Genomic DNA, 12,668 nt, shown 5'->3' on the forward strand with positions numbered 1-12,668 from the left:
CACAACATCAGAAAGATCAGGCCCTTTCTGACAGAGCATGCTGCGCAACTTCTTGTCCAGGCCCTTGTTGCTTCTAGACTGGACTACTGCAATGCTCTTCTGGCTGGTCTGCCATCAAACACAATCAAACCTCTACAAATGATTCAGAATGCAGCGGCACGACTGATCTTCAACGAGCCCAAAAGAGCGCGTGTTACACTCCTCTTCATCTCCTTGCACTGGTTACCAGTGGCAGCTCGCATCCAGTTCAAGACACTGATGCTTGCGTACAGAACTACCACAGGCTCAGCACCCTCCTACTTCCACTCACTATTACGAACCTACATCCCCTCCAGAAGTTTGAGATCTGCTAGTGAGCGATGCCTTGTGGTACCATCACAGAGAGGCTCAAAATCACTCTCCAGAACATTCTCGTTCACCATTCCTGGCTGGTGGAATAATCTTCCCACCCCTATCCGGAACGCCGGATCCCTGGTAATCTTCAAGCCACAACTGAAAACTCATCTCTTTCGGCAGTACTTGACTTCATCCTAAACTCAAAAAAAAAAAACTCTTTTCCTCTATCTTTCTCTCCGCTTACTAGCTTGTACTTATTTGAACAATGACTGAGACTTGGTGTTACGAGCACTTCCTCTGTCTGATTGCCTCTTCAAGATTAATCGCTTTGTGTATTCCCCAATTGTAAGTCGCTTTGGATAAAAGCGTCTCCCAAATGACTAAATGTAAATGTAAATGTATTATTTTTAATATTAATATTGCTACTTTTTTCAAGAAGTAATTTTAAGTATTTGTTGAGTCCTGGGTAATGAACATTCTCGTTTCCAAATATTATAAAAAAAAATATTTTTAATTATTTGCCTTTTTATTAGCATTATTTTTTATTAATAACTGTTTTTAGCAATTATTTTATAATTTAATGAACTTTTACTTTATGAAAATAAAGCTCTCACATTCATGTTGCAATGCACTCTAGGATTGCTCTCTCTGCAGAAGATTCATACAAATTCCAAAAGAAGGTATCTTAGATGCCTTGAGATGCTGCCTACATTTACATTTACATTTATGCATTTAACAGACGCTTTTATCCAAAGAGACTTACATTGCATTCAAGTTACAGTTTTTACATTTTATCAGCTCTTTATCAGCTCTTGCCTATGGAGGAAGCTCAACAGGTTTGGGAAAAGCTATTGTGTACGAGTGTCCGGATTGCTTGGCGCAATAAGGGGTCACTGTCCACATTGACAGACAGAGTGATAGAAAAGGACAGATTTGAAAAGATAATAAACAGACTGAGTGACAGGAATAGGGAGAGACAGACGAGGAACACAGACAGAAAAATCATTGAGACACAGTGCTGAAAGAAAAGAATGTTTCCTACCAGTTTTTAAGGACTAGAGTAGTGATCAAGGCTGCAACGATCATGATGAGGGACACAGTGATGGTGATGATCTGGTGAACAGCCAGACCTAAGAAGAGAAAAAAAGACAGCATAGTTATCATTGTCTCCATGGCAACTCATGTGAGCGCCAGTGCCTTTTGTAAGGTATTTGATTGCAATAACACTGATTCTGCATCTTAACATGCACCGCTCTATATGTGCCAGCGTAGCTTCTTCTAAGCCCCGTCTGCCACCGTTACAGTAATTCAATTGTTCATTTGACCATTTCACAAAGTCTGGAGCATGAAACAGCTTGACTGGGAGAAGATGGCAAGCACACCAGCTGGCTAAAGGTCAGCAAACAACAATTAATGCAGAACTAGAACTCTCTGTTCCAGAATAAAAAGCGTCACAAGAACTATGAGCTACGCTGTCTTTCTCACTCCGTCACTCCTGAATGGATAGAAATGAAACCCTGAGGGGAGCCGCAGTTACAGACTTTTAGATATAAAGAGTGCCACGACTTCCATTTCTTGCTGGAGCTGATAAGAGTGAAGGAAGCAATTTTATAGATTTCCCCATCAATATTAAAGTATTTGTGTGCGGGTCTGTGAGGAACAGCAGCATCCATATTAAAGTATCCGGGATATGAGAATGCGGCACGGCTTGGTGCGGCACATTTATGTGAATGGTTAGTTTGCAGGACCTAAGGGAGTTCCACGGTTCCAGCATTAATTTATTCACATAACCATTTCAGAGTTATAACACTATAACCTTACCTCACCGAGCACAGTAGCTTCACATGGGGCTAAGTGTCAACCTCAATATCCGATAGAGGATATGAACGTGGACTAATTTGCTGTGTAAGTTATAACGCTATCTTCACTGGGAAAAATAGGGGACATAAAAATACAATGTACTGTATTAATTATGATTTTTTTTTCATATAGATTTTACTGTATCTTGAATTAATGATAATGTCCTGTCCTTTTTTTTTCTTTGCAGTGTTCGTTAAATGTGTCTGCTCATTTTGTGTTTTTGATATTTATTTAAAAGACATACATCTATATTTTAATAAAAGACATAACTTTCAGAGTTTATTACGCTGTGTCACACAATAGTGATTCATCTGTAAATACATTTATGCTGCCTTTGTACATTACAAATCAAGTACAAAGTACAAGATCAAATCTGTGAAAATGCCACTTATTGTGAAATATGAGTAGTTGGCATGAAATACTTTTGGGACATTGACATTTAAAGTAATGTAAAAAAATATTTAGCTAATTATTTTACAGTTATTATGTATGCTGGTGTTATGATATATTAATTGAGAGACTAAGTACAATACTTACATTTAGCAGACATTTAAAAAAACAACAAAAAAAAACCGTGTCAAAGAGCCAACAATATGAACACATAACCATTTATTTATATAAATATATCAATATATTTATATAAATATAATTAATTCGTCACACCACAGGACCCTTTAAATTAATTAAGGCAAAAATGTGATTAAGAATGTGAAAAACAAAATAGAAATGTAGCCAAAATATGCACTTTCCTTTTAGTTTTGTGAATCAATTAACTAACCATATTTTGCATCTTCTGTCATTTGAAGCTGAAACAAAATTTACAGTAATGCATGTTGTCTAGATCATGCTGCGTGAAATATTTACTTTCATGAAGACATCAGCAGCATCTGAACAAGAAATAGTCTTCCTTGATTTGATTTTAGATATATTTGGGGTGGCCAGAAAAAAATAAGAAGTGAACAATGTTTGTCAGTAATCAAAAACAAACTCAGAACTGTATTTTTTTTATCCGTTGGAGAAAAATAACAAACTAATCCATTCCACCACAGTCCCCAGTTTGCAACCACCAAACTGTCGGGCTGTTTGCATTATTTAGTATATAGTAATAAAAGTGATATATCATTTCACAAATATCATCCTCTTCCTAATGCATTTGTTTTATTTAACTAACAGGGCAGCAAATATAAGTGCTTGTTGTGCTACTGTCTGTGTGTGTGTGTGTGTGTGTGTGTGCGTCTGTCAGTTTCCACATCATTTTCCTTTCTAGTGGCCTAGTGTTAGCCATGTCTCATTTTAGAGTCAATTACAGGAATGTCTCAGTGCTGGCAGGAAGGGCCAAGTTTGTTTCGCTATACTGTGTTGCTGTACAGAGAACACTGCACTGGTTTACTTAACCCTGCCGACCTCTGGGGTGCTGAGCCCCTCAAATTCTGTAAAATAATCAATACTAGAGAGAGAGAGAAAAGAAAAAGAAAGGGATATAAACAGAAGCGAGACAGAGAGAGAGAGAGAGTTAAACACTTCAATTTTGTGCACGTGTGTGCATGTTTACAAACCTGTACATATATGTGTAAGACGTTAAACATCTGGGCCAGATCTGACAGATTACATTAGCCTTGAGGGCCAGCAAGCTCTGCTGAGCTGTGCTCCTTATGGTACATTGAGAACGTATGAAAATTAATTCCCAACTCCTCATATTAACTAGTCTTACTTCAGCAACCATACTAAATGAGCTGAATAAATATTTATGTCTAGAAAGTAAACTGTGATGTGACAAAACACATATTAGACTGTCAATCAAGGTGCTTAAAATGTTTTTTTTGTAGCTGAAAAAGAACTGCAAATAAAATAATTTAACAGCATATTGTGGCGGGAGGAGCCAACGACAGACACAGTGGGCGTGGCGTCAAGCCTCGGAGAGGTTTTTATTAAACAAAATATTAAAATAAAGTGTCCAAAGGGGGAAAAGTGTCCAAAATAAACAGGGATCTGGTGTCCTCGTTGTGCTGCGGGGCTCGTGAAGCAAGGCAGTGTTCAGGAGGGAAGGGTCCAGGTAAGGGGCGGAGTCCGGCGGCCGCACGCGCTCCCGTCTGAAGGTCCCGGGGCGCGGGTGACGGCGGCTTCTGTGGCGGCTTCGTCCAACTCCTTGATCCCCGGGTGCTCGACGGGATTCCACGGCCCGGCGTCCTCGCCCGACGGCCGTATCGCGGGTGCGGTGTCGGCCGGACTGCGGGTCCGGCCGCTCGCGTCTCTGGCGGCGGCGGGTAGTTCCCTCTACGCTCCCTTTCCTGGACCCACGAGGACACCAGCGTGCATGCACGGGGAAGAGACCGGTCTCCCGAGGAGAGGCGCGCTCGGCGTTTAAACGGCGGTGGTGATGAGGCTCTATTCACGTCAGGTGCGCCTCATCACACGCCGCCAGCCCTGCGTGTTCAGCGCCCCTCCTCTCACACACCCACTCCCGTCGGGAGCCTGGTGAAGGGCAGCGAATACGGGACGGGGTGGTGATGATGGACAGGGGGGAGGCAGCCGACTCGTCACATTATCTACAACCAATTGAGCCTCATTTCAGTTTTAAGGCCTGTTTCAGATCGTTTATTTTAGTCAGAATTATTGTGTTTGCTTTCAGTTTGACGCGCACAAGCATGCTCTCGTTCAGTGAAGTTTAATGGGCTTGCTGTCAGGCATCATTCAAGTTTTAAGTACTATTTCACACCACGTATTAATTGAGTGCTGTAGGGATGGCATATCTTTATAGTCCAAAAACCATAAATGCGGTAACATTTTAGCATTTTTGGTTCCATCATTCTAAAGTCAATGGATTTTTGGTTAAATGACTGAAATATAGTCTTTGCTAAACAAAAGCTCAAGATATTTTCCCTTTTTATTCGATGACTTATAATACCTTAGTAATTCCCCCTTGTGATGTTTTAAAGCTTTTACTTGTCTTGAAAAATTGTTGCTAGCAAGTGGCTAAAAGCGGCTTGTGCTTTTGCAAATTATTCAAACACAAACCTTCAGGGAAAATGTTTTAAAATAAAGACTGATAAAGTTTTTGGCAAAATTGGTGAACAAAACTTTTGTTGGTCACAGAGCTTATTTTCTGCATCAATCCAAAAGGCATTTGCAAAATCTGATTGGGTTTTCCTGAGGCAACCAGGCTGATGCTAACTTCTGAGCTGGCATACAAAAATATGTCATTACTGCAGCACTCTGTTTTAGTCAGAAATATTGTGCTCCCTTTCTGTGCACATGCATTCAATCAGACTTGCTCTTGCTTGGTTAAGTCTGTGAAGTTTGCTGTCATTTCTAACATTTACGTATATGGAAATAGCTGCCAAATGCATTGAACAGCGCACACATCTGTCAAAGCACCTAAAAGGGCAAGTCGTGTTACTTTACACTTGTGAGACTGGTTAAAGCATTTAATTTAAAGCGTTATCATGTTTTTAAACATTTTGCATCATGCACATTTCCCACAGCAGCGCAATCTGTGACCTCTATTATTTACATGTGTTTTGTCCATAGAAATGCATTTTTCAGTACTGTAAAATGACGACACTAGCAGATGCCGCACAGCGTGCAGACCAACTAATTAATAATGAAATTTGTTCTTGATTATTTATAATCAATCAATCCATCTAACAAGGCTTGGTGAACTGATCTTGTAAAAAATATGTTCCAATGCAGTTTTGATTTATTATAGGCAATGCTTTACAGGTTCCTTGTTTGACCTAGAGGAGAATTTATTAAGGTCCATAGGAGTTTAGGCACTCGTTTACTTCATATCGATGTTCTGACCCTTCCTGATTGCTTAGCTGGCATTATGACTGATGGAAGCATTCAGATGCGTCTGAGAAAAGCTCACCTCACTTTGCCTCCCTGTGTTCTGCGTCCGGGTAAGAGCTGGATTAATTTTATCTCAGTCCCTGGCCTGAGCGCTGCTCCTTGGCATGGAGTCCCCCAGCTACACCAACACATAAACATATCGGACAGCTATTTAAATTTCCCTCTCTCTCGCTCCGTTCCTCTCAGTCTGAGATAGAAGGCAGCAGATTGAATTGAGAGAGTGTGTCGGGTGATATATTCAGGTGTTTATGCATCTGTGAAATTTTATGAGACGAGCTCTTCGTCCTCGACCTTGCTCTGAGTCAGAACTCTCGTTGGCTTCTTGGCCTGTTGTTTTATGTATTGATTTCAGCTCGAAAGATTCATTCCCCCCGTTCTGTCACACCAAACCCATCACATTTGTGTAATATAGAGCTTTATAATACCAGAGTAGACGAATGCAAATGTACCCTCATTATATTCTTATTACTGCCACCCAGGCAGAGAGAACAGGACATACATCACCTTGTCTCACCTGGACCTGCAACAAGAGAGATAGGCACACCAATTCCAATCAGGGAAAGTGTCAAAGAGGAAAGCAGCCTGGCGCTGAGGTACCAGACACCCTCTTTCCTGACTCTGCCAGTGATGGAGTCACCTTGCTTCAGGTGCTCGGGGTGAGCCTTTGTTTCCCTGGGCGCCTTGCCAATAATCAGGACAAAAGAGCCCAACCCTCAGAGGCACTGTACTTCCCAAACTCCCCAAACTGCAAAGACGTAGAGTCCTCATGCCCAGAGATACCATTAAACGTCTCTACTAGAGCAAGCTGGACTGTTAAATTATTTTGTTTCAATTGTATCAAAGAGTTCAAGGTTGGCTCATTAAAATTACCCTGTTAACCTCAATTAACAGCCATTCAAAATTGGTATCCTTTTAAATACAACATGAAATGCAAAACTGACTGCATGGTTTCTTAATAAACATTCCTGGTCTTATCATGCAAGTGTCATTATGTCACGAATCTGGTCCATGCTCTCCTGTTTTACCACCACCAGAGGTCACCCGTTCACCACATTGACTCTCACACTACACAGCACACTGGACTCCATTTCCCACTATGCATTGCACAGATCACAGCTGTCACCATTCACTCATCACACGCACCTGATGCTCATTTCACAATCACACACACTATTTAAACCATGGACTTCCTCAGCATCGGGGCCGAGTATTGTTAGCGTTTATCACTAACCCAGCAATAGCAACTCTACAGAGCCATTATTCTAGTCCTAGTCTTGCCTTGTTTTCCTGCCGTGTCTGACCCTGCCCGTGTTTCCTGGATTAACCCTTCGCCTTGCCGTTTGGACTGTGTTCGCTCCCCGTTTGGATTATTGCTCTCGACTCTGGATTCTCTCTCTGCCTTGCCCCTTTGGATACTGTTCGCTCATCGTTGACCCACGCTTGCTCCACGGATTGCTCTGTCTTGCCCTTGCCATACCTGTTTGCCGATCTCTGACCCTGCCTGTTGTCTGACCATGTTTGCTAATAAAGCTTTGCATATGGATCCGCATGTCTCACGTCTTGTCAGCCCCGTAACACATAAGTGCATGTAATTCCAATGAAAAAAAGAAACGTGTTTGTTTTCATAATCTTTCATCAAAATTTAATAACATATTTAAGGTTGCATGGATAGATAAAAGCATTTTAATCAGTCAGGGATGTTATGTAAAAAAAAAAAAAATAACTCAGTAGGCCTTTATAGTTAAGTGTAAAAATGTGCACCCCTCAAACTGAAATGGCTAAATAAGTTTAAATTGAAATGATCTTTATAATTAGTCATTAATACAGTTTAGGTTTGTAAAATAGTTTACTGTATATTTAGCTTTTTAGCAAAATAATTCAAATATCATTAATAATAATAACTGAATTTATATATCTGTTAATAGTTTAATAAAATGTGTAAAAGCTTTTGTTGAACTATTCACAAAATATAACAGTAGTCAGTAATAATCTGAATACTTTAACTTTGTTACATTTGGGGGAAATAATTATGAACTATATAAAATAGTATATAAAAAAATACTATAATAAAAAAAGGTTAGTAAATACTTTTTTGCACTACAAAGGTAATATGGAGCTGTGTTTATCCTCCACTACATCCCCCTGCAATCAATAATACAATAAGACATTTTTCATAATCCAATCAAATTTTCATAGATAACATCAAGTCCTGTTTTGAATATGGAAATACATTGAACTGTGTCATTCCATATGCCATGTAGTGTTGCTTTTATGATAAAAAAATAAATAAAAATAAAACCAGGATGTACGAGTTGGTCCTCACTGCAGAACACAAGATCCAGTGGGCTTGGTTGGATCTAGATCCAATTCCTCCCACCTTACATACAAAACGCATTAACAAAGATCCACTAGTGGCCAGTGATATATAGCAGAGTAAACTGATCCAGATAAAAAAATTAGGCCTAACAAAGTGAAATGTCATGAGACTACCATTAAAATAGGACAGTAGTGGAAAGAAAAGAGAGTAAAAAAAAAAAAAAACTAGGACAAATATAAAACCCAAATAGCACCGTTTTAACAGACAGACCTTCAAAATATATGCAAAGGAGACACATACACAGGGGGCAGTATTTTAACTGAAGGTTATGAGTTTGTGCTGCTGGGGCCCCATAGAGCAGAGACCACAGAGGCAGACAGTCCTCTATGCACCTAAAGGACATTTAGAGGTTTGCAGCGGGACATTGTGTGGATCTGTCAGCTAAATGCTCTATTAGTGCAGCCCAGGCATGGCATCTGCAGCTACAGATGGCTGGAAAGGACTAGTGAGATGGAGTGGAAAGGAGATGCCTTCACTGAGTGCTTTCAGTCATGTTGTGGTTTGGCTAGAGGAGTACTCATGGCAAAGCAACAGCTTTGACTGCACATTCAAAAGGCAAGAACATGAAAGCGAAAAAAAGGACCCTCAGAATTTGTATGCAGGAGTATCCAGATCCTTCAAACTACAAATGAACTGCTGTGCTGCTGCCAAGTTTAAATTGACTTTATAGGAGCACTAGTCTCGCCAAAATCACACCTTGGAATTTGTTCGGTGCAAATCCCAGCATTAACACCAGAGATTTTTCACAGTAATCTAAGAAGTCGATTTAGTTTTAATGGGAATGCAGTAATTTCATTATAAGTGAAATCTCAGAGAGAAAGAGAGACAGACAGCAGGAGCATGAGGAGAGAGAAAATCTTTTTTTCCATGATGACTGAGCGCTATTAAAAATGTTCTTTTTCACTGTGTGTTAAAAATGATTAGTCTATGCATATATTCTCTGCAGAATCTCAGGGGTTTAGGAATCTATTTTTAAATCATTTTCCAAAAGCAATTATGCATTTCCTGTAATATGGGGATTTGCAGTGGAAAGCCAAATTCAGAATCGAAAGTCCCTGTGAGGGGCTCTTTTAGTACCTTTAGCCGCTTTTATATTTGATATATTATGATTTCAAACAAACAACTTTAACTGTTTCGTTTTGCACACTTTGTGTTGCTCTATATACAAATTTCTATGCACACTACTATTTTAGTTTGGCAAGATTTTTTTATGTTTTTGAAAGAAGTCTCTCCCCAAGGCTCACTAGGCTGCATTTGTTTGATTTAAAAATAAATAAGTAAATAAATAAGTAAATAAATAAATAAAAGTTTAATATTGTGACACATTATTGCAACTGAAAAAATACTGTTTTAATATAGTTTAAAATGCAATGTTATTTCTGCAATGGCAAAGCTGTTTTTTAAAACTGAGAAATCATTCTAATCATAAAACACAACATATTTTCTTATATCACCATGCATCTGTTATATTACAGTTATTTTAGGAAGGTTTTGACATCCAAACCTGAGTGACTCAAAAAAACTATTTTATTTTCTGCATTTCACTTCTGCTCTAGCTTGCTTCCTTTAAATAAATTAATAATTGTATTAATCAAGAGTGTGTTACATTTATCAAAAGTGAAGGCATTTATAATTTTGGAAAATATTTCTGTTTACTAAATAGTTTAATAAATTTAATAAATGCTGTTCATTGTTCTTTCTATTCATCAATGAATCCTGAAAAAGGTATCACCATTTCCACAAAAAAAATTAAAAAGCAAAAACTGCTTTCAACTGTTTAAAGAATAAGAAATGTAAAATTATTTTAAAATAAAAAAAACAGCAAATCAGCATATTAAAATGATTTCTGAAGGATCATGTGACACTGAAGTCTGTAATGATTGAAAATTCAGCTTTTTAATCACAGGAATAAATTACAATTTACAGTATATTAAAATAGACAACAGTTTTTTTATTTGTAATGATATTTTACAATATTACTATTTTCTCTGTATTCTTAAATGCAGACTTAGTGAGCAGAAGAGATTTTTATTTATTTGTGCGTTTGTTTTTTTCAAAAACATTGTAATGTTTCAAAACTTTTGACAGGTACTGTATAACATTGTTACCTAGGGCTTATATTGCTTAAATGCCATTAATTGGATGCATTTGTGGCCAAAGATGCTGGGATAGGTTTCAGCCCCCACGACCCTAGAGAGGATAAGTGGTTTGGAGAGTGAATAGATGGATGGATGAACTTCCAAAATTATTTGACTTGCTTTGATTTTGTTTCTATTCTTACTGTTGTTTGGCTTAAAAATACCTTTCCATTATCTTTGTTTGTCATTTTGCATCATTATACCTGTGCTAAACCTATGAAAAATAAGAAAATAATGAAAGTGTAATTTTTTTGTTTGTTTTTTGTTACAGGATCCTATGTACCCAGCCTCAAACCATTCATCAAAAGGACTGTGAAAGCCGGAAATCGTTTCCACGGGATGAAAAAGGGCATACTAGTGGATGATGGGGTACTGACATTAACCTGCTGTATTCACTGTATTACACACTAGGGATGGGCATTTTTGTACATTTTTCAATTTAAATACTGGTGGTTTTGATTTTGTCTGGATGGCATGCTGTCCTAACACTAACTAGTCAGAGCTCAGGTACCACCCAAAATCCTGCCATAACCAATCAGAAAAAGAAAAATATATAAAGTCATGTGATCATCGAGTATTCAGACTTGACAGCGATGATTGATCATGAAAACGATGATTGCAGTGACTTTAAAAAATTATCAATCATTGTCAAGTCTGAGTACTGTAGTACTTGTGCACATCCCTATTAAACACATACACAGTATTGAGGTATGATGTATACTGCATTGATTTATACTGTAAATGCAATAAACATTTCAATCATACATCTTGTCAAGTCTTGTTACTTCTGGATTTTCTTTTTCTTTTTTTATCCTATTAATCCTATTAAAGAAAATTTATAGTATGATAAATGTAAGGATATTGATCTGGAAGAAATGGGGCCATAAAGAACCTATTCATCTGTGGTTCTCTGAAGAACCTTTAAAAAGGGTTCTTTGTAGTACCAGAAAAGGTGCCTTATGGCACCAAGAAAAACACCGGTTCTTTAAAGAACCTTTCACAAAATGGTTCTTCAGGGAAGCAAAAATGGCCACGGAACCCCCTTTTTGGTTCTTCCTGGCACCTTTTTTTTTAAAGAGTGTATGAGCAAAAACAGTTGAAACATTCTTCAAAATATCTTCTTTTGCACTGTACCCTATGTTCCAAAACAAGTGTGATGTAACAAAGCCCACAGCACTACACTGACGCTTTATAATTCAGTGCAGGAACAGAACGTGTTTAGTTTCCCAATTTATGCTTCATGGCCACTGAATTTGAAAAGTTTTAAAAGCGTGTACACTGAAAAATGGATGTGAATGAGAGGGTTCCACTTATGAATGGAATCGTAACTTATTCATGGACGATAATAGGAATAGCAATATAAGCACAGGCTATCTCATGTGTAAATCCTATTTGCTCAGTACAGTATTTAAAAAACTGTTATTTCTGCACCAGTTCTCCTCTCGCAGACCAGTGAAAATGACTAAATCTTCATCAGTTACATCCTTGTGCTCTTTGTGAATTTACGTTTGATTACATCAGCTTTCTGTTAGCAGAGCTGTTGACTCCTGCTGAGTTCCCCTCTCTCATTCATTTGTGGAAACGGGCTTGATGAAAATCTTTGTCAACCAACCGACAACTACAAACTGCAAATATCCAGCTCTAATTTTGAATGCATTGGATCTGTAGAGGAGGGAAAAGGGTTTGAAGTTTTCCCTCCCCCGGGTGTTAACCTTCTCCCCCTTTTGCTCCGTTTGTTGTCCTCCCACAAGCCCCACCTGATCGCGGGAAAACTCTCATCGCACCTGCTGATGGTTCACGATTGCCAATTAACGTAGATGTCAAGATATCAATCTCACTTGACTTCCACTGAGCTACAGCGTTCCCAAACCCTTACTGCAAGAGCAGAGCGAAATGGAGAGGAAAAAGCGAAAGAGAAAGACAAGGAGGATCAAAGGCAATTATTCTAAATGCCTTTTCCCAGTGTCAAAGGCTCCCCTGCATAATTCAATCGCTCTGTACAGTGCGGGAGGGAGAGGTGGTCAAAGTAGACTCTATGATTGTATTACTTAACAGATAATGAAGTTGTCCTGGATGGAACTACTTCACGGCTGTCTGTCAGAGCTGCC

General features: G+C 38.7%; 2 protein-coding genes across 2 annotated transcripts in view; both read right to left on the reverse strand.

Annotated features, from left to right (window-relative positions):
- The window catches only part of LOC306849709 (uncharacterized protein), a 919,849-nt gene that overhangs the window by 593,864 nt on the left and 313,317 nt on the right, over nt 1-12,668 (reverse strand). The window lies entirely within an intron of this gene.
- The window catches only part of LOC306849103 (adherens junction-associated protein 1-like), a gene marked incomplete at its 5' end in the record, with an annotated part of 112,568 nt that overhangs the window by 3,427 nt on the left and 96,473 nt on the right, over nt 1-12,668 (reverse strand). Inside the window, one exon of the mRNA XM_079383952.1 lies at nt 1,379-1,466. Within this exon, the coding sequence (XP_079240078.1) occupies nt 1,379-1,466 (88 nt within the window). The remainder of the gene's footprint in view (nt 1-1,378; nt 1,467-12,668) is intronic.

Source organism: Barbus barbus, assembly GCF_936440315.1.
Source record: "Barbus barbus genome assembly, chromosome: 29".
NCBI lineage: Eukaryota > Metazoa > Chordata > Actinopteri > Cypriniformes > Cyprinidae > Barbus > Barbus barbus.